The sequence below is a fragment of the Chelmon rostratus genome, chromosome 18 (genome assembly GCF_017976325.1).
Source record: "Chelmon rostratus isolate fCheRos1 chromosome 18, fCheRos1.pri, whole genome shotgun sequence".
In the NCBI taxonomy this organism is placed as follows: domain Eukaryota; kingdom Metazoa; phylum Chordata; class Actinopteri; order Chaetodontiformes; family Chaetodontidae; genus Chelmon; species Chelmon rostratus.
The window spans coordinates 15,648,167-15,674,999 of record NC_055675.1 but is presented as its reverse complement, the minus strand read 5'-3'; the positions used below and the strand labels follow the sequence as shown (position 1 = coordinate 15,674,999).

The 26,833-nt window shown below is 45.1% G+C and overlaps 3 protein-coding genes across 5 annotated transcripts in view; 1 reads left to right on the top strand and 2 right to left on the bottom strand.

The window, feature by feature from the left end:
* The window catches only part of LOC121622487 (beta/gamma crystallin domain-containing protein 1-like), a 29,933-nt gene extending 19,654 nt beyond the window's left edge, over positions 1 to 10,279 (bottom strand). The window contains exons 1-5 of the mRNA XM_041959464.1: positions 10,095 to 10,279; positions 5,725 to 7,142; positions 1,670 to 5,153; positions 1,207 to 1,386; positions 506 to 544 (exon numbers count right to left, since the gene is read on the bottom strand). Of these exons, the coding sequence (XP_041815398.1) occupies positions 506 to 544; positions 1,207 to 1,386; positions 1,670 to 5,153; positions 5,725 to 7,142; positions 10,095 to 10,097 (5,124 nt within the window). The 5' untranslated portion in view covers positions 10,098 to 10,279. The remainder of the gene's footprint in view (positions 1 to 505; positions 545 to 1,206; positions 1,387 to 1,669; positions 5,154 to 5,724; positions 7,143 to 10,094) is intronic.
* Positions 10,280 to 14,559: 4,280 nt separating this feature from the next.
* Positions 14,560 to 16,899, bottom strand: LOC121622177 (melanocortin-2 receptor accessory protein 2A-like). 3 transcript variants are annotated; one of them, XM_041959061.1, is made up of 5 exons: positions 16,642 to 16,899; positions 16,419 to 16,556; positions 15,773 to 15,872; positions 15,207 to 15,631; positions 14,560 to 15,088 (listed from the first exon to the last, which is right to left on the bottom strand). In XM_041959061.1, coding segments are annotated over exons 2-5 (645 nt in total). In that variant the 5' UTR covers positions 16,537 to 16,556; positions 16,642 to 16,899; the 3' UTR covers positions 14,560 to 15,086. The 3 variants fall into 3 exon arrangements, with proteins under 3 accessions (XP_041814995.1, XP_041814993.1, XP_041814994.1); XM_041959059.1 differs by having other exon boundaries at positions 14,560 to 15,631; XM_041959060.1 differs by having other exon boundaries at positions 14,560 to 15,631; positions 16,419 to 16,899.
* Positions 16,900 to 25,145: 8,246 nt separating this feature from the next.
* ripply2 (ripply transcriptional repressor 2) lies at positions 25,146 to 25,698 on the top strand. Its single transcript, XM_041959247.1, has 3 exons — positions 25,146 to 25,268; positions 25,371 to 25,441; positions 25,536 to 25,698. The coding sequence occupies exons 1-3, from the start codon at positions 25,146 to 25,148 to the stop codon at positions 25,696 to 25,698; spliced, it is 357 nt and encodes a 118-aa protein (XP_041815181.1).
* The last annotated feature ends 1,135 nt before the right edge of the window (positions 25,699 to 26,833 follow it).

The window sequence follows — 26,833 nt, the reverse complement described above, 5'->3', positions numbered from 1 at the left end:
ACAAACTACAAAAACTGTCTGGTTTGGACCCTCTGCAGTCAGCAACACTGTCTTTTTTCTAGTTTTATTCTAAAAGGCTTCATCTTTTCATGCAGTGCTGATCTTTTGTTTGTGCATTAAAGCCAGTCATGACAGTGGCTCCCCAGCACAGCTAAAGCTGGAGGGAGACTGAATTAAAACAATGTGTAGGCAAGAAACTGAAAATGTTGAGCACCAGGGGAATACATTACTTTTTTTTGTTTTTTTGCAACAGCTACTATTAAAGTTCTACAATAATGAAGAACCACAAGTTCTGCATCGCGTTGGCAGAACCGAATTCCCTCATTGTAATCACATCCAGCTGAGCATCTGCACTAGACAGTTTTTTTTAAATACATTGTTTACCCCCAAGTACACCATATGAAAAGCAGATGTTTTTGCAGAACAGAGAGTTGTCTGTCCAGATTCCTCCCCCCCGGTTCTGTCTCTGTTCGACAGCATGTGGGCAAAGCTGTGCCTACTGTACCTTTCCAGGGCGCCTGTGAAATCCTTTGGCGATTCTTATCTAGAATGCAAAAACAAAGAATCATCATTGCGGCAAAGGCTAGGTGGGAAACATCTACAAAACGCTGGAGAAGCTAACCAGCGTTCGTTTGTGCTGCAGCTCCGTGCCTGTTGAATGTCCTGACCTTTTAGTTTACTTGCCGGGACGCAGTGGGTCCGTGGAGACTACACTGTTTTGGATTTGTATTCAGGCGCAGGGGCCAGCAGGGGAAAAAAAATGCTTCTTAATCCAGCATTCTTACAAAAGAGGCAATTTGCAAGTCTGGCAGCTACAAATGGCAGCGAAAGAAAACTGAAAAAAGTCAGCAACATCAAGTCAGTAACACTGATTAATGATTTCAGTCGTTCTTTTAGAAGAGTTCAGTTGGTCCAACTTCACAAATATGAATATTTGCTTGCTTTCTTTGCCTTATTTGACAGTGAACTAAATAACTTCGGGTTTTGGACAGCTGGTCAAGCAAAACAAGCAATTTAGATATATCCATTGAGGCTTTTTCTATAATCTTAAGCAGTGCAGCTTTAAGGGAAATGACAGCGATAAATACTTTCCAGCTCACCTGCCAGTGCAGCGTGGAGTCTAATCTCAGACACACTTCAAAGAGCTTTCATTTGTAATAATAAAGCATTAGGCATCCTTTAACAGTGTGTGTGCTGCACACTTACAGTTTTTCTGCCTGTCCCCTGTGGCTGAGCCGGAGGCTGCTTAAGCTCATGGAGGGCAGGGTGCGTGGTTGGAGGAATCCCAGGAAAAGATGGAGGCACAGCATCAGGAAGCACCAGACCTGGTTTTGCAGCCAGGTCTGCTTCATCTCCACCAGCTGGAGCTGACATTTTTCCAATAACCTGAAAGCCAATGTGGCAAGTGTAAAACTGTTTCTTGTGGTTTTCCACTTGCAAAAAAATAAAAAATAATTTAAGGCATTTAAGTGTGCTGTTATTTTGAGACACACTAAAAAAGGAGCACTCTGGCATTTCCTTTCATTCACCGACCAGAACACGGTGATAGGTGAAGTTCTTGATCTGTGACTTTGAGGTATTTTGAGTGTGAAATCTCAGTGTTGTGAGCACAACTCTTTAACGTTCTTATCATTTCTAGCTGGCAAAAGTAACACACAGAGGAACTAACCTCGATTTTCTCTTGCTCCCGTCCTGTTGTGCTCTGCACTGGTTTTGCTGGTTCTCCCGGGAGGTACTTCTCCAAATAGTCCGGCAGCTTGATGTCGTTAAAGGAAGGAAGCGGAGGACATGAGTCACTGACCACAGGCTCCACAGCCTGGGCTTCCTCTCTCTTGCTCGGGGCTGCACTCTGTTTGGCCAGCATGTCTCTAAATGGAGCTGTGGCAGTCGGGCTCGGCGTGGGTGGATGGGATAAAGGTGGAGGGCTTAGCTGGGCCTCGCTAGGTGACACTTCCGCAGAGTTGGTGCCCTCTGCCTGCGTCTGAACCCCATTCTTCTTCCCTCTGAGGATGGAGGAGTTGAGGCTGCTGAAGACGCAGCTCCCCTCCAAGCGAGACTTCACCTTGATCTGCTCGTCCTTCTCCTCTTTGGCGTCCTCCTCATCTTTGATGGCGGCCTTGTCCTTGAGGCGACAGTGGACGTCCAGGCTGCTGATCAGCATGCTCCTGTCTGCCAAACTAGCCCTGGCAGGCTTCAGGCCAGATTTTGTGTCGTTCTGGAGCTTGGCTAAGGTGCTCGGGGTTGTGTCTACGGTAAACTTCTGCTTCCTCAAGCCAAACTTGAACTCATCGGGGTCAAACGTCTTCTCAAAGTGGTCCTCCTTGATGGCGGGCATCGCGAATGGCGGCTGAGGTGGCCGCAGCAGGTTGTGTTTGCGTGGTGGGAGGGAGAACGGGGAGCACAGATTCTTGATTTTCTCAATGAAATCATCATCATCTAGCTCGCCAGAAGTGTCCAGAAGATTGCTCTCACTTCCAGAGGAGCTCAGTTTGGGCACAGGCATTTTAAGTTTCCGTTTGGGAAAGTCCACATCCAACCAGCTGGAGGGGGCGTCTTGCCGTGTTGCAGAATCATCTTTGCTGAGTCCCCGTGGCGAATGGGGCTTCTTCATGGAAGAACGCTGGATTGCGTCTGGGATGAGCTTATTAGCCTCTGGGGAAGTGGGTGCTTTCGGAGTTGGACTCAGCTTGGCGCTGACCGTCTCCTTTTTGACTGCGTGAGACTGAGGATGTGAGGAGATGTGACCGTTAGCAGCAGGTGAAAGCTCATTCATTGCCGAATGGAAAGTTTTCTCAGGTTTCTTCTCTCCCGCACTAACCGTGGCGCTCGAAGCAGCGCTGTCAGAAGGCCGCTGTGCCATTTTCTCTGCACCCTTGAGTGTAGTGACACCACTTGAGCTCTCCGTACCTTTTGATGCCTCACACTGTGGGCGTCCAGGTGCAAGTTTCACGACACCACCTGAGATGTTGGCTCCTGAGGGCGCCGATTTGACAGTTGAACTTTTGTTGCTGCCCTCCTGCCCCGCTCCCTTGCTGCTCACAGATTTAGAGGCAGACATCAGAGGAGGCTCTTTCACAGACGATGCTCTCTCTGCTGTGCTGTCAGCCTGTGGGGTTTCATTAGCGGCTTTTACAGTCACTTCCTCAACTGCCGTAGTTGCTTTGGTAATAGGCTTTGCGCTGGCGAGCTCAGCATCATTAGCTCCATGTGCACATGAGTCATCTGGTGGATTCTCTGTTTTTTCCACAGACACGGAGTCAGGCTGAGGCTCTGCTGCAATCCCCACAGTTTCTGTTCCAGGGCTTTCTGCAGACTTTGTTTGCAGATCAGTAGGCGCGTTTGTTGCCGTCTCTCCCTTCGAAGGCTCTTTATCACTCTCGGTCACACTCGCGGCCTCCTCATTAGTCTGGGCGACAGCACAAACAGCAGCCTTTTGTGGATGCGTAGTCGCCGCCTGTCTGGCGTGTTGTGTTTGAGCAGGGAGGTCTGATGTCTTGTCTGAGGACTCTGCTTCCACTTGCCTAGTTTCTGGCTTTCTCTCATCTTTAGCCGGCTCCGTCTTTTCTTTTCTTTCTGGATTACGTCTTTCATCGTCCCCAGCAATGCTCCTCTCTGTCCCTGAGATACCTTGTCCACCGTCAGAAACCCTGACCTCCGTGGGGGTTTTATCTGAATGCAGGAGCTGCTGTGGTGTCCCTATGTCTTTCCCCTCAGTCCGATTTGTTTTTTCGCCCTCCACTTTCTCTAATCTCTCCACGTCTTTACTCTCGGCCTGCTTTATCAGCTCTGTGTCCTTGTGCTGGGAGTGCTGTGTTTGCCCTGCATCTTTCTCACTGGGCTCCCTTACTTTTCCTTTACTTTTTGGTTCAGATCGCACTGACAACTCTTTCTCTAGTTTGGGAAGTTTAACAGGTGGCTCCAGCTCCTCTGAAGGAGTCTTTTTAATGGGTTGTTCAACCGCAGGCGAGGGGGAGGAGGCTGGAGTTCCTCTGCTGTCCTCGGACTCCTTTTCCCTGTCCTGTGTGAGTCTGTGTCCCCCTGCCTTTTCCTCCTTTTGGGATAAAATAACAGCATCCTTGTCAATAGGCGTCTTTGTTCCACCACTACAAGGAGCAGTATCGGGTTCATCTTTGCTGACAGATGGTTCAGGCTCCTGTCTGTTGGCCGGCTTGACAATATTCTCCTTTTTAAGCGAAGAATCTAACTGTTTTTTCTGTTTGTCCTTTTTGAATTCTTTCTGTTTGTTATCAGGCAATGACTGCCCATCTGATGCATTTTCTTGGGCTTTATCAGATGGTGATGAGACTTTTTCTAAGGCAGAGGATGTCTCTGAATCATTAACCTGTTCTTGTTTTGTAGCAGTGACCTCTGGCTTACTTGTTAAGCAATCTGGTTTGTTTTCACTAGTTGGGCTGATGGGACTGGTTGGTTCCCTGCTTTTTCTCCTTTTCGAGCGGGAGCCCGTTCTGGGGGTTTTGGACTGTTGGCTAATATTATTGGTCGGTTCTGCAGGATCCCCTGGACCTTTAGCTGGAACGCTTGTTTCAACAACCTGAGGTTTCCTACCTCGATCTGCTGTTTTCGAGGCTGCTGTGTCTATTGTTTTCAAGTCTTTTGGCTGTTCTGCAGAAAAGGAGATCTTCCCCCCTGCAGCAGCAGTATCTCGTCCATCTGGTTTTAATGTTATCTCTGACACAGCGTTTGTTTGCATCTGCTCTTTAGCATCCAGTTTACCCTGATTGTCCAGTTCTGGTGATACTGAAGCAGCAGCTGGCACAGACGAGGTGGGTTTTTGAGACATTCCTGTCATTGCTGCCTTTAGAGGCAGTGCTGCCCTGTCGTCTCTTTTAGATGCCTCTGTGAAGTTCCTCGCTCGCTCCTTGATCGTCATCGGCCTCTCCCTGGCGGGTGACGCAGAGCTGGACCTGGCCGGGACATGACGTTCAGCTGATCTTGACCTCTGATCTGACAGCGAGAAATCAGCTTTCAGCCTGTCGGCGGCTTTTCTGACTGGAGAGACATCTGCGCTCCTCGGGGTCTGGAACGTCTGCTTGTTGACCTGCCCCGCAGGGCGCTCGAAGAGGCTGATTTTATCTGCGATGCGGCTCACGACTTGTTTAGGCTCCTCATCTATTTTCTTCAAGTTGGGCAGTCTGTGTGTGATAAGAGGTCAAGGTTTGAATTCAAACTTGTGCGTTGCAAAATTCAAAACACTTTCATCTGATTTTGACTCATGTTATAAACTTGATCAGCTTCCTGAATATGCACCATGTTCTCTGTTAAATCAGCATTTGTTTGCACAGCACATTTAAAACAATCACAGTTGGCCAAAGAACAGGCATAAAATACAAATATAAAAACGCAGGCAACAGCTGATTTGTCAAGTCTAATCTGACCTATATTCTAACCTTATCTTAACTTCTTTGCAGTGCTAATTTTGAAGGGTGGGGCCGTTCCTTGCGCTATGACACACAACGCTTGTTCACTGTGCAAACACCTGTGCTAATCCACCTGTTGCAGTTAAGGCACATTCCCTGTTTTGACAGCTATGTCATGTTTGACAAAAGCTTGACAGGTAGGTGAAAATGGCTGCTAATGCTAGAGGAAGACTAGCTTTTAAACATTTATTCTTCACAAGATATGACTGGAAAACTTTCATTCGCAAATCACAAACCGCCCTGTCCATCTTTAACCACGTGTGACCACACCTGGGTCAAGACTTACCTTGCATCAGTCTCTGTTTTGGGCTTATCCTTTGCTTCATCTTCAGTCTTTAGTGCTGACTTAAAATCCTGGTTGTCTGCCGCTTGACTTTGTTTCAAAGGCACATTTTTTGCAAAAAGCTTCACCTCGCTCCGTGAAACCTTCAGACTCCTGCGCTTGGACTCCGGGGTCTCCGTCTTCCTTTCCACTTTGTACAGGCTGTCATCGTCCTCCATGTCTGCGACCCCATCAACCACACACGCCTGACTCGCTGCCGCGGCTGAGTTTGAGTCCTGGAAGTCGTCCAACTGCTTGACGGAGTCAGGGCAGGAAGTCTTGGCCTCCCCTCCTCCAGGTGAGGCCTGAGAGGTGGGGTTGTGCTTGGAGGAGGAGCTTGCAGATGACTCTCCCACGTGAGTATTTGGACTTTTGCCCTGTGGACTGGTCACAGATCTGCTATCTGATGCAGGGAATCCCTTTGGGGCAGGTTGGGCACTGGGCGACATTTTTTCCTCTGGGCTGTTCACTCCATCTCCCTGAGAGTTCTTCCTCACTTTCTTCCTGGCTGCGTTTTTACGGCCCATGCTGTCTGCCTCTGTTTGCTCTCTATCAGGCTCAGGCTTGAACTGAGATTCTTTGTGTGCTTTCAGTGACGCTCCAGCTACAGCGCTGTAATTACTCCCTGTCCCAGCAGCGGGACTCACATTTGTCCTTCTGTTCTCGGCCCTTGTTGAACTGGAGCTCTTCGGTGAATCAAAGCTCGCTGATGACTTTGCCTTGGGGAGGACCTGGAGACTTTTTGTGACTTTGGTGCGGACAACTTCCTGTCCGGCACAGCTGTCTTTGCCGCATTGAATCACACTGGTCTCCTCCAGGTACACATGGAGCCTCCTGCCAGCCTGTGCTTGTCCCTGTGCCTGAGGCTGAGTGTGGGCCTGGTCAGAGTCCCATACCACTCCCTGCTCCGCAGAGGAAGAGAACTGTGTCAGATGACTGGCATTCTTCTCAGGATTCCCGCTCGCTGAAGTACCGTTGCTGCTCTCCTCCCTCTCTTTGCCCTGCCCTATTCTCTTCTCCCTGCTCCCCACAAACTCCTCCTCTCTTGGAACTCCTTGTGCTGTCTCACTGCTGCTCACAACAGAGCCATCTCTGTGGGCAGACTGCGTGGCGTCCTCCTCCTCACAGGGGAAAATGTCTCTGGAGGAACCCAGTGGATTGGGATTGGAGCTCTGTGCTTTCTCCTCCACCCACTGTTGTCCCCTTGCCTGGGGTCTCACAGACTCCCGACTCTCCTCTTGTCCCTCTGATTTAAGAGCCTGATCGCTAGTTGGAGAAGCATTTTCAGTGGGACTCTTCGGACCGTTTCCCCTCCACGGAGAGAACCAGCTCCCGATACGGCCCAGGACCCCGGTGCTCGGCTGCGTGTCAGGGCTCTCAGACTAAAGCAAAGCAGAGAAATAACTTACATAAATGCCTGTTTACTCATGCAGTGCCAGTTAATAAACATGCATATTTCAAATGAATAACCTTAAATGAACTGACAGTAGTTACACATGGAAGTGCAAATACCAAAGACTGCCAATGAACAAAGGAAAGGGAGAGCAGGCTTGGGATGTAAACGCAATATAAGTGAGGGCTGTTTGGTCATAGACATGTTTTAGTACACCCATGCATCTCTCAGCATAGCAAAGGCATGCAGGAGTGCTTATAACCTGTAAGCTTACCGTAGTAAAAACCATATCATTCAGATTCTTTATGTAGGTTGTGAACATGATTTTGGTTTAGAACAAAAACTCCTAAAGAGCATAAAACAAAAACAAAATCATTCCAACAGGTAAACAAGAGAAAGAGAGAAGCAGAAAATTATCATTAACAGAGAAATTCTACCTTTAAGTGACACATTAATCCTTAACTCTCTAACTTTTCTTTTTTGGCAGCAATCTTAAAATCAACTCACCCTTAATCAGACATAGAAGAAAACTTTTCGCCCCCTCACTAACAAATAAAGTGCTGTCAGGTTGTACAGCGTAGGATCTGCACTAAGACGCATGTCTAACTGATGAACATGTCGTGTTTAGCCCTCCATGCATCCAGTGAAGCATCCACAACTACACAAGCGGGGCAGAGCTGCATCGGAGATATGGGCGCTGATGAAGTTCTGCCCCTCACTCGCACGCAGCCCGGTGGTAAAATGATGCCTTCAAGTGCTCCTCGTACATTTCTAACACCAGCGTCGCTAAGGAGCGTTAAACCGCCAGACTGCGGTGTTGGTCTTGGCAAACTAAAAGACTGGCAGCTGTCAGCTATGCTCGTGAATATTTTACCCTAAGAGAAGAAAAACAAACAATTTAAAACTTTTAAAACTTTCACCTACTCTTCATTAAATATACTTAAGGCTTAACAACTCCCATGCAGTCACACTAAATTCAAAAAAGTACTTTAAGCATATTTGTTAGAAATTAAAAGTGACTCACTTAAGAAATCACAGCTTGTACAGGCTGGAAATACATGATTTAAAAAAAAAATATTTTCAATATTTCTGCAGCTTTCGAACTGTTTTGTCCAAAGACAGTATATTTAATGTTTCACCTCATCACCTTCATGAGGAAATGATTTTTGTAAATATCTACTTATTCTGAATTTGATGCCAGCAACACATTTCAAACAAGTTTGGACAGGAGCAACAAAAGACTGGGAAGGTTTTACTTGGAACATTCAACAGGTAAACAGGTTGATTGGTAACAGGTGATAGTATCATGATTGGGTATGAAAGGGGCATCCTGGAAAGGCTCAGTCATTCACAAGCTGGGATGGAGCGAGGTTCACCACTTTGTGAACACATGATTGGATAAAGGATTTATTTACATGGGCTCCGGAACACGTAAGAAAACTGTTGTCCGTGAACACAGCTCGTTTGCAGATGATAGCAGTCTGTTTTTATTTATGTGTCACACAGCATCTCAACGTTTTTGGAAACAAGGCTGTAGTTTAGATTGCTGTGAAACTTACTGCACAGCTGCACACATCTTGCTTGAAAGACAAATGACATGTGGTGTATGTCTGTGCACATTTGCCTTGTATATAGCGTGTTACTGTCAGTACATACAGTACCTGTTGATATGTGTACACACTACTGCAGTGTGCTGTTGTTGTTGTTCGGGTTCAGAAACTACGCAGCACAATCAGAGCTTCGCTCCACCACAGCAGGAGAACAAACACCGCTTATGAGCTTAAGATAACCTGTTCCATTTAATGCATGAGTTCATTACATTTTAATTAATTTCTTATCATGAAACAGCAGCAATGGGATCATGCAAGAATCCACATGTTGACACATAGCAGCTTAGCACCTCGACTATCAAAGTATCACTTGGTTGTCAAATATGTGAGACACTTGCTAGACCTCGAGCTAAGCCTGTCCGAATTTGATCCTGTAGTTTTTCACCCTTACAGCAGAGAGCAAAGAAAAAGTCTGCAAAGAAAGTCTAAAAATCTGGAAGTCATTTTTTGATAAACAACAGTGGCATGAAAAAATGCTCCTCCTAAGAACTCTCCAAACTGGACTCACTGTGTCTAATATTTCTCAAATGGGCTGAAAAAAAAACAGGACTGAACATTTCAGTTTGAAATTACATGCAAAGACTCTCGGTAAAGTGACATTGCCGTCCTATAGCTGTTGAACCACCTCGTCCACATCGACGCGTGAGGAGCTCAAGATTCCTACATTCAGTTTGGCACGTGAAGGCAGCAAAGAGGCCGTGTCCAAACAAACTTTTCCAGGGGAAATGACGCATTGGCTGTGTGGCTTTCAGAGTCTCGACTTCAGTTTTTACTTTTCCAAATCTGCGTGCTTCTTGTTTCACTTGGCGGGCAGCTCAAGTCAGTCTTTCCATGCTGCCGAGTCGAGGAATTTAACCCTTTAACCGCCTGTCTTTCAATCAAATAAAGGATTAAAAGTCAAGATGACAAAGAGTTTGAGCTGTTTTTCACTTTGCATTACGACACGCTGCCTGTAGGTGTGGGAGGGGTGGTATTGGTTAAAAAAACCTGTTTTTGTTGGGTATTATATTTGACATTTAGGCTAACCGTCAAGATAAGCCTATAGTATTATTAGGCTTATTCTTTATTGTTGGTGTTTGGAAGAATGGCGTGAAGTGTTTACATGTGAAATAAAGCGGTCGCAGGGATAAAAAAAATTGCTCTTTAAATTGAGAAGCTTTTCGAAAGCCCACGCACTCCCGGCGACGGTCTAACAAGTTTCTAGACAAACTTAAGCCCCATGGAACCAAAACAAACGGCGGCCCTGACGCGTCCAAGCGACCCAGTCCGCAAATAGCCCGACCTCTGGACCCGAAAAGCCCACATGCCCAAGTTCACGAGCCGAATCTTACCATGATTGCAGCGCTCCTCCTGCCTGCTCGCCTGTCTCGGGAGTCCAGCACTCAAACGCAGCCTCCTGCAGAAGCCCTCATGAGAATGAAGCCTGTCAGTGCGCCGCCGCCGGTGAGGCAACCTGTTCCGACAGGGACTCTGCACCTGCGCAGCCTTATTAATATTTAGTGCGCTCTAACATGAGAAAACTCCAGATCAGATCGGTGTCATTTGCGAACGTTGCTTCAGATATGTTTTTTTTTCCTCTCTAAGGTTATAAGGGCTCAGGTGCTGTTGGAATCTGGCCTGGCCAGGTAACACACCCCGAGGCTTTGCGCACCGTGACACAGCAGGTAGCTATGGTGCTTTATTGTGCAACTATGTCAGGTCTGCATACAGCGAGAGAGCAGGTACAAGCTGTGACTGTACTTTAGTTCCAGGTGTATGAGTTCCCCTTTTTCTGTCATGCACATGAGAGATTCTTAGTATCCATTCAAACTAAAAATCCCCTGCATGCATGACCTCTACCTGCCCAAGGGCCCCACTTTAAAAAGCAGGCTATTCTTACACCTACTACACACACATACACGCGCACACACACACACACACACACCTGCAGTGTAAGCACCTGAACACATCACTTCCATGTATCACATCCACAAGCACAAGCAAACACATTCTGGCTGCCTGTCTGCCTCTTTCTCTGAGTCTTTCCCATGACTTATTGATGCGCTGCTGAAGCTGAAACCTGCCTCCACCTCATGAAACATTTACACTTTCCCCTTATTTCCTCATAGCAAAACACATGAGAGGGGAAAAAAACAAAATGTTCGCTTTGTTCTTTTTAGACCTTTCACATTACATTACATTACATTACAGTGTGTCAATATGAAAATGATGCCACCAATTATTGGATTATTATAGGAAAGGAGTGGTTGCTACTTTTACAGGTTTGGAGATAATTAAAGAAGCAGCTGACGAAAAAAAAAGTGCAAACATGTTAAACAAGCAGCATTCATTCTCTCCACCCATGCTGACTCCACTCATTGACCTGCATTGTAAAGATTAGCTCTGGAGCTTAATCCTCTGACAATGCAAATGTGTTGGGGATGAGTCACACGGCCCGCGTTACCGAGCAACTTCTGTTGACCCAAGTTACAACACGGAGTGAGTTCTGTACTTTTCTGAGGCGGTGTGGTCCGTGAATTGTTTTCGGCACTGCCCTGCTGTGTCATATCCATGCAGCCGCAGACATGCTCACCTGGCAGCTGCTTCACTGCGAGCACTCTGCTTTCAGGACGCGCTGCAGCTCCACTGGAGGCGTGTGTAAACAGCTGCTTTGTTGTCGCTGCGCTGTGAGAGAAAACGAGTTGCTCATGCTCTGCATCCACCCAGATTTTCCAGATTCAAACAGACGTGCTGCAGGGGCCAGAGTGACAGTCCTCTGAAGTTTGAGGAGGAATACATTTTGGGCTTTGCCGTAGCACTGTGAGTGCAGTTCTTCAGTAATGAACTAGCTTTTCAAATAAGATTTTTCTTTATAGCAGCCCAGTTTAGAATAAATCAAGTTTAGGGTGGCTACAATTTAGTGTTATAAGTGTGGGAAAAGGCTCTGACACTATGAGGTGTGGCCACTGATCGCTCCGTCTTTTAATACCAAAGAAAAATAATAACATGCCAAGCTTAACAATACATTTTTATCTTTGGTTACTTGGATGCAGAAAAATGCTCCTCAGTGCAACACATTAAGGACACATGGATGTTTACCTTAAGGTAGAAACACAGGTTTGAGAGCTGCTTTTAGGGATCCCAGCAGCTATGAAACACTGAGAAAGTCAAAAAATACTGAAGAAGTAGTCTGACGACCTCTTTAATCTTTTTATTGCATTTGAATATTGGATGCAAATCCCTCTCTACTATGCTACACGAGGGAGAGAGAAAGAGATTTTAAGCCTTGTGTATATAGGTTGGTTCAGTGAGTCATTGGCTTGGATTTGAATGAGATTTATTAAATTGGCCTAAGTCATAAAACTGACGTCTGAACAGATAATAAACAGCAAATTGCAGGATCAGAGCTTGAAAGCTGCTCATCCTTGAATCAGGGATGCGTGTTGACTTCTTTGCTTAATTGCTCTTGCTCATATTCTGGCATCTTATGCTCAAATGCCCACAAGAAATGTGTCGTACGCCTTGTTCTCTTGCGACCACATATGTCGTTACCATTCGGCTGACATTGTACTTTCAACGCCCACTGGACCCCGAAGAATTTTCAGCAAATGCCAGTGTTTTCCCTCCTCTCTCCCCCGCCTCTCCCTCACAGTCGCTCCCCCATTTGTTTGAGCGCCGTTGCAGCTCACCAACTGTCAGCCACGATGCCTGGAGAGAGCGCCTCGGGGCGTTTAGGAGAAAGAGCAAATGGCAGACTTGGCATGGAGGCGACACAACTCCATCGCCCCACCCACTGGTTGTTGATGTTCACTGCACCCTTGGAGGCCAGCCCCCACGAGGGAAAAATTTGAATTGGAAAAGACTGTTAAGAACTTCACTGCTGAGGCATGTGGAGCCTGGAGCCGACAGCAAGTCATTCCTGTTTCACACTAAAGGCGCACAATGGACGGACTGGGTGTGAATATAATTGCATGAGGCCACACTAGCAGAGAGACATTCACACAGAGGAGTTTGCACATGTCTTGGACAGGTGGAGACGCACATGCAGTTTTCTCTAGAATTCGCTTTCAGCTTTGTCGCCTTCAGGCCTTTGCAGCGGTTTGACTGAACACCCCCTCATTCGGAGGATAAACAGGAGTGTGATTCACTGCTGCTCCCTCCTTCTCCGCCAAGCCGTTTAGTCCCACATTGCCGCAGCGACCACCCCCAGTGATGTGCAAATGGTTTGATTTTGAAGCATTTGGGAATGAGGGGAAAGCAAATTTCATGCGGTGAAGGCAGTCACCCGCTGGTGTTTCTCAGCTTGTTCAAGGGTGCCCACCAGAAGAGGAACTCCTGCAGACACTTGAACATCTCACTGGCTTGATGTCGACCCTTAGCATTTGTCATTGTTTACATTACATAACCCTAGACACTCACATGCTGTCTGCCCACACAACTGTCTGAATCCCGCTGCCCTTAATTCAGATCTAACTGCAACCGCGGCTGGGCTCTAAACTCGCCGAAACACTCTTTTTTTTATCCCTCATTGATGTCATAAATGAGACTGAACAACACCTTTCTTAGCTCAGTGACAAAGGCATGAATACAGTGATGTTTGTGCTGTATGGTATTCTGCACTTAGCAAGAAAAAGATGGGAAAGAAAGAAAATTTGGTGGGGTTCATTTTAATACCCTGTGAGTTTTAGAACTGATCTCACTATGTTCCCCAGTGTCAGATGCTGAGATATTTCACAGGACAGAAAATAATTAGCTGCTGCTTTCCCTGCTGGTGAGTTCCGTATAGAAAAACAATGCTGATCAAAATGCTTTCCCAGCAAATAGTTCTGGGCAACCAGCTAATCACATTTGTTCAGCCCGGTCCCAATCGCCCGCCCTTTAACAAACATGAGGCATGTCAGCGGACGACAGAGGACTGAGTGTTTGAAGGCCTGTTTTCACATTTAATGGCCTGTTTCTCAAAACCTGAAAACTGATCTGGTGGAGTCAGTGTCGCGTTAATGCTGATGGACCCGCTGGTATTCCGAGCACATCCTTCGTTGCTCGGGCATTTGCCGATAAGTGACACAATTTGCAAAATTACCTCCTGGCGTGGCTCGAAGTCATTTCATTTGTTTTGCTTGTGGAGGAGATTTTCTGCGTGGATGAAGACACAGACAAGTAGTGTCTGTCTTCAGCTCTTCTGCTAAATCTCCCCGAACTTTTAAGATGACTCAAACGCATATTAAAGACAAACGTGACTTTTAGCTGATCCTTTCACTAAGCATTATTTGGCCACTTGGGGGCAGCGCAACAAGTTTTTAACAGCCTGTTAGCAAACAGTTGTTTAATTACAGCCGACATGGAGCAACATTAGCATTGATTTTGGAGTTGTCCAGTATTCACTCCACCAACTCATGAGGAAAACATCTGGCTCCTTACTTGCTAAATGCTCCACTATGTCGCTAATTCTGTCAGGGCACAGAAATGTTTCGCTGGCAGGCAATTACAAATAGCACCAATGAGAGCGGTGGGAGTCAATCTGAACAAAAACCAAACCAAAGCCTCATAAAGCTTAGGTGCACTGCAGAGTTCAGCGGGTTTGAGGCCACGAACAACAGCTTTCAAATTACATATAGTAATGTGATTAATTGTTTAAGTCAAAATTTTGCTTAGAGCAGCTCGTTTATATTTACTACCTCTAACAAAGTTTGAGGAAATCGTAAAGCTGAGAGTATTTCGTAACCATTGTGCAACGTTAAGAAATGCTACAACACACCAGCGTTGAGTTCCAAAACCTTTTAGGCTTTATTTGGATGATGTCTAATCTAATAAAATGTCTAATCTAAGACAACTGTGTCTACAAAAGTATTATATCACATAGTTAGCCAAAGTCTCAGGTTACCTACCTGTGAAAGAACAGTATGTTAGCTTTGATGCGACTAACTACACGGCTTAAGTACACTTCACCTTGAGGGCGTTTTATTTAAAAACAAAAATAACTTTTAATTCCATGCTTTTAATCTTGTCTGTAGACCAACTGGCTTCTGTGTCCTGTGAGACAATGTTGTCCAGCGCTGCAACAAGATGGTAATGATAGCAGAATGAGTTGTACAAAGTGTCTCTCCCCGTGTGGAGAGCCATCCAGTCCACGAACAGCTGCATCCGGTTCAGAAGAGCTGAGGTAAAAGGTGCCATTTATGAGCTAATTATATCTTCAAGAAGACCTGTCACTTAATAGGGAATTTGGGCCATTTTGTGGTCTCTTGCTTGTTGATCTGAATGTATGCTTGTTGAAAAGGCTAAAAACACTCCAGGTGGGTGCTGCAGGTGAGTATGTTTGCCCCCCATCAGGTCACCAATGGTCCTGCGAAAGGAAAGCAAAAAACATTACAATACCGCCACGTCCATGCTTGTGCCTTAGCGGATGTCACAGTGAGCATCCTGAGAGTGAGAGTGGCGCTCCAGGATGACGGACGGCTCACACAGCAGATCATCCTCTCCAAGCGTTGAACTGTGCTCCAAGTTCACAAAGTTCGGGATGTTGAAGTGGGAAAAGAAGGCACACTCTCGCTCTGGCTTACTCTCCTCTATTAGTCCCTTGAGAGGCTGGTGTTCCCCAGCTTCCTCCACATCCTCCTCCATGTCGTCCATCCCGGATGAGCTGATCCCCCTGGTCCGGCTGCAGGTTGCCTTCTGGGCTTGGGCCCCGCTGTGCTTTCCAACGCCCTCGTCTTCTGCTTTTTGCTTCCCCTGACCCTGATCCTCCTCGTTAATGTAGAAATGGAAATATGAGCGGGACCCTGCTAGTAGCGGACGCGAGAAGGCTTTGTCATTTTCGTCCTGGGGGCCGTCGATGTCTACCAGACAGCTCCCTGGTCGATGGCGCTTTTCAGCAGAGTCTGGGTTTCTGTTGGGAGAGAAAAAAAAAGATCCAGCAGGAGACTGAGAGGCATTTATTGTCATTTTTGTCTCCAATTAACCTGAACATGTGAAAGGATGTGAAAGGGAAGAGGAAAACATGGGCTGCGAAGCCTCCTGTTATACTCACTCTTGGTGTGGCGCTCCTGTCTTTGTGAGCAGCGTGAGGACAAAGAACATGAAAATGACAAACACAGCAAGTCCAACCCAGAAGCCGATGACGATGGAGTCTGAAAATGTCAGAGAGGACAGAATCTTATTAGAGCAGATTGGCTGAATGATCAAATCATCTCTCCGCTCCTCCCTCAGTAATTGAGATTAGAATTTCTCTCAGGGGCCATCGCCCTCAGAGCGAAATCCTCAATTACTCAGTGAAAGTGCTCCAGTGTTTCTGAAAATCGGACTGATAAACTGTGTCTGTGCGCTTGCTGCTGGTCATTTTGTTTGTCTCATCATGTGTCTTGCTCATTACTCCTGGAGAATTAAAAACGCACGCGCGGGCGCGTCAAAAAAAACACCAGATAATTTGTTCTTTGAAAAGCAGGTGGCGCGTGTCACCCATCAGCTGAGGCAATAACGATAACGCCAGGAGGGAAATGTGGCCGTATGTCAGTCATTATTCATTAACGCTCGTAAAGGTGATTAACCTTGTTTGCTGACGCGCACGAACGCGCGCGCGCACTGGAAGGCGCACGCGCGCGCACACACGGCGCAAAGTGTAATGCATTGAAAGCAATGATAGGCTGTCTCATTAATGTATACAGCTGTTTTCTCACATCTGTGCGCCTTGAGTCCCTCGAAAGACACGGGCTCCTCGTCGTCGTAATATTCATACTGCCACACGTAGTCACTGCGACGTGCGCTGGTTTGGCTCCGGTTGTGGAAGTCGGACATTTCAAATCGATTTCTCGTACCTTGACAGCAGAAAACACATGCAATCAATCCAGTAAGGACGCTGCATGCATGAATAATGTGAATGCATCCATAAAGTTTACGAACCACAGTCCTCCAGGGGTGTGATACCGGTCTGCGTTGTTGAAAACAAGTCCACAGCCTCAATTTGGGAACTCCTCAGATGTTATGGTCGTCTTCCGGAATTTAACAACGTGCCAAAGAGGTGATATAGCGCAGGGATGTCCATCGCTTAACCGTTACGCAAAAACTATCCATCCTCGCGTGAGAGCGAGGCAGCGAGCTGCTCAGTGCGCATCACCGTCATCCAGCATCAACTGTACTGTTGGCTCACTCACTCCCTGATACTGAGCTCACGCTGCAATGAAAAAAGAAAAAAAAGAGAGGCTCATTTCACCAGTCAGAGTGAGGCGGGGAGGGATGCTGCTTCATACATGGTGAGTTGTTTTAGTAGGGAAGGTTAAAAAAAAGGTGCATGTAAATGTTTTTCAGTGAAAAAGTCTGAAAGATTAAAAAATAAATAAAGTAAAATACCCCCCCCATTCACCTTCTTTTGTTTTTTTTCTACAAACATATGATCAACATGGATGAGAAAGAGGATTCAAGTATCAATATTGCCTTTTCATCACTAATGTTGAAATGAGGCAGACATTGGAAGATGAAGCTAAACTCAACCTGCCAATCACAAGTGAAACACCACTTCATCTGAATATTATTAATGTGTATGATAAAGAGCCCATCTGGAATGATTCATTAAAAGTCAGTTTTCAGGCTTACAGGAACCTACATTTAGATAATATCAAACAGAAAGTTGAGAAATTTACCATTATCATGTCTTTTATAATAATTAGTTATTCAGTCATTCAGTTTCCTGGATTTGTTCCTTCCTCATTTCCTGGATACGACCCCAAGAGCGGATAATTGTTAGTGCTAATCTGTACATCATATAATTATACTGACTGTGCTAATTTAATGCACTTTCCTGCTTTGTCTCAACAGGATACAATACAAGATGTGCAGCAGTGGAGGTAAATAAAACTGCAAAATAAAGCCATTTCATCTTAAGTTAGCTTGGTAGAAGTTCATAACCTGAACTGTGTGTGACTGCATGAATTTCAACTGTTCAGCCAGTCTTTCATAAAATGGTCAAATAACGTTGTGTTTGTGCTGTTGAGGTACAACCCAAATCTGTTTTGAGCAATAAATGGCAACATCTTGGGAACGCTTTTGGGTTTAGTGATAAGTTTAGTGAAAACCGCCACTATTTTCTAATTAGCCACCCACCAAGACCCCTGTGGGCCTACCATTTGCAATTTTAGTGGAGCAAGGGGTAGCAACCAAACAAAACAAGCATGAGTAATGATTTTAAAATTACCTGCACTGGGGAGAATTTGAAAATGTGTGGATGTGTCTGCTGGAAACGCTTATTAAAACACTGAAACAGCACATCTCAAAATGCCCACTTTCCATCCTTTGATAAATCGACATTCAAGCAACAGGCTTCATTATGAGTCCTGCATTACTTTAATTTCTGAAGTACCTCTTAAGCAGAGCCACTTAAAGCGTCCATTCATTCACGGATGCTCCATGATGAATTTTCCACATCTTAAAATCTACATTCACCACAAATGCATAAAATGCATTAAATTATAGCTTTATAAAGAGGAAGGACTCAAGTGCAGACAGTTGAAGCAGGCAGGATGATTTCGGCGATTTGATACAGAAGGCTTGCAGGCAGGTACAGGTAGGCAAGCAGATACGGGTCCGGGTCCAGGTTCAGATTGAGGTTACAGTGCAGAGTTACCAAAGCAAAAGCACAAGACTAGAAACCAGCATGAAATTAGCACCCTTTGTATACTTAACTGTGTTGGAGTGATCTCGGTATAGACCAGTGTGAATAATGCCAAAACATGTCTGGACAATTCAGCTGCAACTTGCCTTGTTTGTGGCAGGCCTGGCAGTGTTTTTTGGCAATCAGCACAGTCATGATCAAACATGGTCCTCCTGCAGATCCGTTGAGTTAAAGCCACTGTGTGCAGGATTTGAAAATTCCTCATTTTGGCACCGTTAGTGTCAAGCATGTCACAGTGACATACTGAACCTACTGCCAAGGAGGATGTTGATTCTGGATGATTCTGCAAAACCCGGGATTATGTTCAATCACCTTTTTTTTTTATGTCTCATGCCAACAGTTTCAAAATGATTTCTAAAGCATCTGCATGTGGCATCTAGTGTGTAGATAAGAGTAGGGATAAGCGAAATGCTTCGCTACATAAATGGCATTGCATTGCCACTAAACACTGGCACTGGATACAAACAGTGACATGTTGAACTGTCTAATTTGAGCACATTGCACAAGGATGCTGGACAGATCTGACCTGGGAACATAAAGCAGCTCATGATTTTGACTGGGACTGTGCACTAATCGTGTTCACACTTCAAATAAACTTAAATTCAAGAGGCTGCTTTACACGGAGCGCTGAGACTAGACACTAGCTTTGTGTTCCCTGAGAGTATTTGCGAAGTTCTCATATCGAAATTCTTTGTTTTGAATGAATCACGCACAGCTATGAATCATCGCCTCCTTCAAGTCCTGCTGCTCAGCCGAAGGTGAAGCTGCACAATACTATATTAACAACATAAGCTATTGCAGTGAATTCTTCTCCACAGTGGCTATTGCCCTTGAGGCCCAGACATTCACAAAAGCAAAAAAAAAATCTTTGTTATGAGATGATGAATCACAAATGTCACACAGTCATATAAAAGAAAAAAAGAAAAAACAAATATTAGCATGCATGCAGCACATTTACTCAGTTCATTTACTTGTCTGCGTTCGTTTTATCAAAGGCTGGAAAGGGTGGAGAGGCTCTATCAAAGCTTGCCGTCCACAGTATTATGTCTCACATTCACCTGCAGATCAATAATGCATATTTCAATGAAAGCAACCAGTTTCTCTGCGCTCTCCCACTAGGCCTGCTTTGGCGTGTTATTCTCTGGCCCGTTGCTTTATTCTTTAGCTACCGCGGTCATGGGGGGATGATATGCTGTGCTGTTTTCACAGCGAACGCTGGAAGAGCTTTGATCAAAAGAAACGCGTCCAATGGTTGCTGGCAGCTAAGTGGTCAAAGCGCTCGCCAGAGAGGACTGCACCACCAACACAACTGACATGTGCCAGTGTTAAAGGGACATGTACTCAAAGCAGAAAAAATACAGCAGCATTATTATTCATTTGGAGTCATGTTTCTGTCCATGTGATGAATGCAAGCAGAACATTCACTCTCTTTTAGCTCTGTTTTTGGTTTCCACCAACTCCAAAGGGAAACCCCTGTCTTTTTAGCCTCTAAATTCTCCACTATGTTCTCCAGCCTCTCTGTAACTGTGTCTGTCTGCCGTTTGGTGCTCAGCAGGTGGTGTAAAACTGGGTTTTTTGAGCTTTGTGAAACAAAACAGTAGAGCTGTGGGCCAGCATGTTCAACAATGAGCTGAAACTGACTATAAAGCTCCATATATTTGAGGGGAGCTGCAGTCAGGTGGTAATTCTCTGTAGGTTTATTGCCACTGGTGACACCTCGATTCAAGCAATTATGCCTTTAAAAATTCGTAGCATGCATTAAAGGGACATGAATCGTCCCATTAATGCATGTTAATAGTCACCCCCATTTGTCAGTACTGTTGTGAGGTGAGCCTGCAGACCTTTGATGCATGCAAATGACCCTGACTGCTGGTTTCTGCTCTCGCTGACTCACCGCTGCGGGTTCTGCGGGGTTGAGATTCAGTTCGATGAACCATCGCATCTACCAGGAAATTCTTCACCCCAGATGAAGACAGGAAAATGCAATGACAGCCGCAAGACGCAGAGAGGGTGAGGGTTCAGCTTTCCATCTCTTCGACACTCTGCTTCACACTCATCCGTCAGTGCACTGGGTGTGGCCGTTCCTGCTACGGGCCAATGCATTTTCCAGGGTTGCTTCTTATTTACTGTCTCGTCCTTCATTTGCACAATAAAATTATGGTCACAAACCTTCTCTGCAGCTTTGAAGCTACTACCGCTCGAACTGCTAACTGCTTTAAATCTGTCCAGTTGTGAATTGGGAGTAGAAAATTTGAAAGAAGATATTATGAAATATTCATAGGTTCTGCATCAGCATTGTTGCTACGTGCAATGCATAAGTCTGATATTGCTGAGCCAGATTCATAATTTCCTAAGAGACAGTGAAGTCTTTTGGCAGTTGAGCTCTTTTATATTTGTCTCTCGTCCCATCCAGTCTTTTATTCTCTCCCAATGAGAAAAAGATTCACTCACTCATTTATTGCATCCTAATTCCCCGATGAGTCATTTGCAGTTTCAGCCCCTGCAGAACAACTTTTCCACCCTCCACCAGCTTGAGTTCACTCAGTCTGGGATACAGAGGCTCCCCTGATGCACATACACTTTCACATGCAGCACTCACACTTAAACTCTCACCTTCCATTCAGCAAACACTGCTTCCCTTCTTTCACCCTTCAGCATCAAACCTCAAAGACTCTGTTTCTCCTTTGTCATCTAAATTGACTCCGGCAAGTGATGCTTTTCAGTGCTTCTGCTCTGATGGATGAATCTGCTTTTGTCAGCCTAAACCCACCACCGTGCTGCATGCTGATCATCACAGATGTGGATCCAGAAGGAAGAGGCAGGGCACTGTCATCTTGACCCTCGAAATGAAGAAGCTGGAGACTAAAAGAGAGGAAAAACAAAGGCGGTGAAATCTGAATTCATTCATGACAGATGGAGGATGCCACAAGAGATTGTTATTAAGATGAATCTTAAGTCAATAATAAATGCATTACTAATACAACAACCACCATAAATAAAAGGATGCTTAAGGCAGATCCATATTTCTCCAACTAAAAGCCATAGTTAATGAAACCTTCCTGCTTCTGTTGCCATGGTATGTCTTCATATTTGATGCTTCATGTTTTGCAATTGAATACACAGTTGCTGTTTTTCTCCAAGCCCAGTTTGCCTCTGCTTACAGGGCACTTTTGTCATATGGTTTCCAAGGAAACACTCGGGACTTCAATTAAACCAGGTTCTGGATCAGCCTGACCTGCACAGCCATTCTCGGAACATAAGTCAGAGCTCATGGAAGGCTATAGGCAGCTCATAGACCACGAGGCCATCGTGACCTCAAATAATGTCAACGCTTTGTATCTATCAGTCTCAGATGATTGTATGACATTAGTGAGGTGCCGCTCCTTCAGGTTGAGGATTTTAGCAAACAGGTTTGATAAAACTGCCACAGAACAGCTGATGGATGGATGAGCAATGCACTATATTTTCTGCAGCTGGGTTGTTATTAAGCCCTGAGCTTTGGTGGTCATTTATCACTTGGTGTGCTGTAAGGATAGTTCATATAAGAAATGTCCTCTTAGGAATTGTTATGATCCCATCCAGCGCATCAGGAGTGCATAATAAAAGTTAGGAAAAGGAAAACAGAGGAATGAGGAGAAATTGAACACCAAATATAACTCATATCTCACAATCAGCATCACTTGCCACCTGTTCAGTCTCCTTAGTAACGTTAGTTGTGCCCTTCTAACCCTGCAGCCGTGGACTAATAGGTGCTTGACAAAGTCACCGAAATTATGTCTCAAAATCTTAAATCACCTCTGATTTGCATTGTTCTGGCTTTGGCTGAAATTTGATGCAAGATGAATAACTTTCAAAGGGAGCCAATAAAATCAAGGCATCCGTGAGCCTGCACGGTCCCAGCAGGCGTCAGTTTGGAGATGAGTCATTTCGCTTCGAGTGGAAAACAGAGGACTTAAAGTTTTGGAAGGAACTGAAAATTCTCACTTCTTCTGTGCTTTGCATGACTGTTGAGACTGCTTCCCAACTCTTTTAGTAAATCCTCCAAAATCTGTTAAATAAGGATTAAATAGGTGTTCATAAAAATGGAGGAGCTCTCCATTTGGAACTGGAGGGGAGCTGCATGTCTCCCCAGTGGATGCATGTTGGGAAGAGACTGCTGGAGTGTGAAGCAAAAACATATCAACCTCTCTTAGTTACTGCACCTCTCTGTCAGTGGCCAACATTCCCCATAGATATACAACATGTTTGAAGACATTGTCCTCAGACTGGGAGGATTTATTACATTCAGCATGTTCTTTCTGAAGAATTTATTAAAAGATGGTTTTCTTTGAAATGTATCTTGTAGAGAGCTATCTTCTCATTTCCAGGAGAGCAGCAGGGAGTCTATCTCATTAGGAACACTGTATGTTTTATCAGTAGCCCAGCATGGACCAACCACCTGCCCACTAAAGTTCAAGCAGAACACCAAGCCCTTAAAACACTGCTACCACTGGTGCATGACATAAGAGCTTGTTTTCCATTCAGTGTCACAGAGTGCAACACTAATGTGTGGGCTTCTCAACTAAAACACAGAAATTGAGTCAAAACAGGAGCCCAGCACAGAAATAATGGCTAAAAACCAGTCACACACATGGGAAGATGTCATTAATTCATGTTTAGGCTGTATGCTGAGCTTGATTTTAACCCAGGGCTAAACTGGACCAAATAATGAATTCATGTTAATTCTGGGGACACATTTAAATCTGTTATTTACACAGCAAAATGCAAAAATAAAAAGAAGTGGTTTTACTGAATGGGCTACTAGAAAATGATGTTATTTGTGGTTGACTGTTGCCATGGAGAGGTATTTTTTTTGGAGTCAAATATCAGTTTTTTCAAGATAGAAGCCTAAATGAAAAAAGAGGTAATATGACCTGTGAATGACAGAGAAAGAACTGAGTGTGAAGGGGAGACAAAAGTGGAGTAATAGAAGTGATAAAGGACAAAAAAGGGGCTCTTAGTGAACTTTTCAGTCAGGCAAGATCAGCCTCAGCAGAAGAAAATGATGAAATATGAGACACATATTCCTGATGTTGAGCTGCAGCTTTTTCTTTGCATGATCCACATCTTTTTTGCTAGCGCTGACCATGATGGCTGCCCTGAATATTTTGTCCATTCTTGGGTGCTCCTGTGTGTGTGTGAGCGAGAGCTCTATTTCCCTCAGGTTTCCTCTTCCTACTTCGCACTGTCCTGTTAGAATGAACCGTGTGTATTTTTTAACTTTTACTACAATGTTCAAAACATCCGAGGTGTACCTTTTTTGATGAAGAAAGAAGCCTGAAAACATAAAAAGCTCTTAATGTGTTGACCTAGTTTTAACTATATTGTGTGGTTAAGAAAAAAAAAAACCTTTAGCATTGCATCCATTTACCCATTTTGTGAACATGATGGCAAAGGTAATTTTTGTGCATGTGTTGGAACAGCTCAAGCATGTGATGTGTCCATATATTTTTGCAATTATGGCATGAGGTACATCAAAAGAGTGAATGACACAAAAACACAAAAGAAACCATGTAGCAGAGCACAGAGAGTCCAATTAGCTCCAGAGCAGAAAGGGAGAAAGAGCGAGAGATCTGTGGAGCTTATTAGTGCCAAGCTCTGACAGTTTTTCCCTGGAGAGTAGCGTTGTGACGTGGATGGAGCTAGTGGTCGAAGGAGTTTTTACGCTGGTCATGCAGGGCTCATGTTTAAACACACACACACACACTCACTGCAGGCCCCCATTAGCTCTGAATGGAGGCAGATGAAAACACACATACCGGTGTCTCTGTGAGAGCTCTGTGATCTCACCTCTCACCTTCTAGCATTGCAGTTTTTGGAAACATTTCATCCAAGCATGTAGCCCTCCGCTGCCCCCTACTGGTGCACCGAGAGGAAACACTAACTTATCTAAAAGAAAGAATGGGGCTAATTAAATCAGTGGATTACAGAGGGTCTTTGTCGTGATGGGCAGACACGAGCAGCCACTTAAGAAAGCGCGAAACGTAATTATCTTTCCCATATGGCCGCGTGACGCATTCAAGCTCCGCATCTGCTGAAGTGCAACTGCAGGCTCGACTCCTGCTGCTGGGCGCACAAAAGGCCGACGCGTGTCGCCCCCTCCGCCCCGCGCACGAGCCGTCCTCCATCACCTCGCTCAGCGGGCAGTGGCAGTAGGGCACGTGTTTCTTCACACCTCACGCACAAATGGCTACATACGCAGAGATGCCCAAAGGTGAAGGGGTCGGAAAGTTCATTAAGTTTTTATCAGCAAAAGCAAACCGAGCTATTAAGCTCTGTTTTGACTTTAAATGCATCATGTTACAGAATAGGAGCGATAGATTAAAAGAGACTTGTGCATGAGCTCAGACCTTCAACGTGCATCACATGCAGAGAGCTGCTGCGCCTTAAGACTGTTAAACATCCGATCAGATAATACACAGCTCATCTTGGGAATATGTTTCAAATAGGCCGGTGTGTCACCAGACATGTTTTTTAATCTATATTCAAAATTGAGAAAGAAAGCGACCATATGGTTGGAGTTTGCTGAAGTGTGACTTCGCACCTCAACACCGTGGCGCATGGAGACACTTGGGGACGCGTCAAAGCGCAATTTGGCACAATCTGGCCGCCAGGGCCAGGATAAAAAGGCCTGGAGGTTCCTGTGCTCAGTCACACACCCTCTGAGGACTTTACGCAGGACTGACTACTTCAAGGAACCATGGGGACTGTCGCAACCAACAGTGGACTAACTTCTGCTTTAACTGGAGTTAATGTCGCTCAGCAGTCCGGCCCTTTGTGGAGGCCGTGGACCGGAACAGGGGACATCACTGCCGCACAGAAGGTGAGTTCAGATGAGCTGAAGTCTTGAAGGTTTTTAAACTCAAACGTGCATCACGCTTAATGGATCGTGAGCTTAACAAGATCGCTTGGTTTTGACTTTCAGGCCCTTTCGCTTCATGGAAACTCTTCTGCTGCAACGCACCCGAAAATCCCTCAGTTCGTTCACCCCGTGAAGTAAGCAGAGTTCCGATCAATAAATGACCATTGATTCTCATGCAGGCTGTGTCATCCTGAGTGTGTCTTATCGGTTTTTTTTCTCTTTTTAAAGGCTGTTCTGGCCGAAATCGAGATGCTTCGATTATCTGTACCAGGACGCAGAAATGCTGCTGCGCAACTATCCGGTGCAAGCAACCATCTGCTTTTACCAAGACTCCAGCAGTGATGAAGACAGCGATGACGAAGAGGAGGAGATGGAGAAGGAGCTGAACTGAACGCGGCTCTGTGAAGCCTCTGAGGACGACTTGTTGCATAATGTGCTAATATATTTCTTTTAACTTATTTCCTGTAAATATATGTAAATAGACCTTTTTCATTTCTATACCAAACAAGAATGTAAATGCTTAAATTATTCCTTGAACATTTCTACCTCTTTTGTATTTTGCTGAAAATTGCAATAAAATACGTTAAATGAATGTCGCAGTCTGGGGTTTAATTATTAATGATGATTTCTGCTGTTGGTGACAGACTAAGTTAGTGGGGTTTTAACTAAAACTATGCAAACACTTCATCTGGCACATACGTCTGCTCTGAACAGCTCTTTTCCCAGGGATAAGTGCAAAGTGATAAACGCGCTATTTCCTGCGCCTGAAGTGCGGAAACTGCGTGACACGTGGAAGGTGTCAACCGTGTCAAGAGTGCAAGCAGATCTGCGTTGAGATAGTCAAACAGAGACCGCGGTACAGACAGAAAATCGCTTCCAGGATGGAGCACGAATGAATGAACAGACGGATGAGTGGTTCACACCGACTTTCACAAATCTAAAACACAAAAACAAACCAGCATTAGACATTAAATTAACAGTCAGGGCCGAGTTAACACTTAATGGAGGCCTGGGGCAGAAATAAGGTGTTGGGCCTGACGCCTTGTTCCTCCTGCTCTCTGTGCGTCTGTACACCATCACCCCCAAAAATGCATTCAGTGTGCACAACAGACTGCATTGTCTCACCATCACTCTCATCTAGAGATGCAGTCAACCACCAGCATGGCCTGTGTGTCCCAAAGTAATGAAAAGTCACTTAAACAATTTATATGAAAATGCGCTTTGAGAGGCAATATCACACAATAAAAGACCTTGAAACTGATTTAGAGTCTGTCTTATAATGCAGGAGTCCATCAAGTATTTCAGGTGATGCAGTGCTGAGGTCATGCAAATTAAAAACCTGGAGAACTCGCTCATAGGTAAATGACTACACACTAAATACTGTAACACAGTGAACCGGTGATCTGGGCCAGATGATCTAGTGATTCAGACATTGTGAGAACTATTCTTTAAAGCAGTGCTGCAGTATAAAAAGAAAAGAGTTTATATTGATCTGAAGTAACTGTGACATACATGTGAGGTCATTT

What these genes read in the sequence shown, in the direction of transcription:
- ripply2 (XM_041959247.1), top strand. Translation starts at nt 25,146, where the DNA reads ATGGGGACTGTCGCAACCAACAGTGGACTAACTTCTGCTTTAACTGGA. An exon ending in ACATCACTGCCGCACAGAAG is followed by an intron (nt 25,269 to 25,370) that starts GTGAGTTCAGAT and finishes TTTGACTTTCAG; the next exon opens with GCCCTTTCGCTTCATGGAAA. An exon ending in CAGTTCGTTCACCCCGTGAA is followed by an intron (nt 25,442 to 25,535) that starts GTAAGCAGAGTT and finishes CTCTTTTTAAAG; the next exon opens with GCTGTTCTGGCCGAAATCGA.
- LOC121622177 (XM_041959060.1), bottom strand. Translation starts at nt 16,536, where the DNA reads ATGTCCGACTTCCACAACCGGAGCCAAACCAGCGCACGTCGCAGTGAC. An exon ending in GGGACTCAAGGCGCACAGAT is followed by an intron (nt 15,873 to 16,418) that starts GTGAGAAAACAG and finishes TGACATTTTCAG; the next exon opens with ACTCCATCGTCATCGGCTTC. An exon ending in ACAGGAGCGCCACACCAAGA is followed by an intron (nt 15,632 to 15,772) that starts GTGAGTATAACA and finishes CTCTCCCAACAG; the next exon opens with AAACCCAGACTCTGCTGAAA.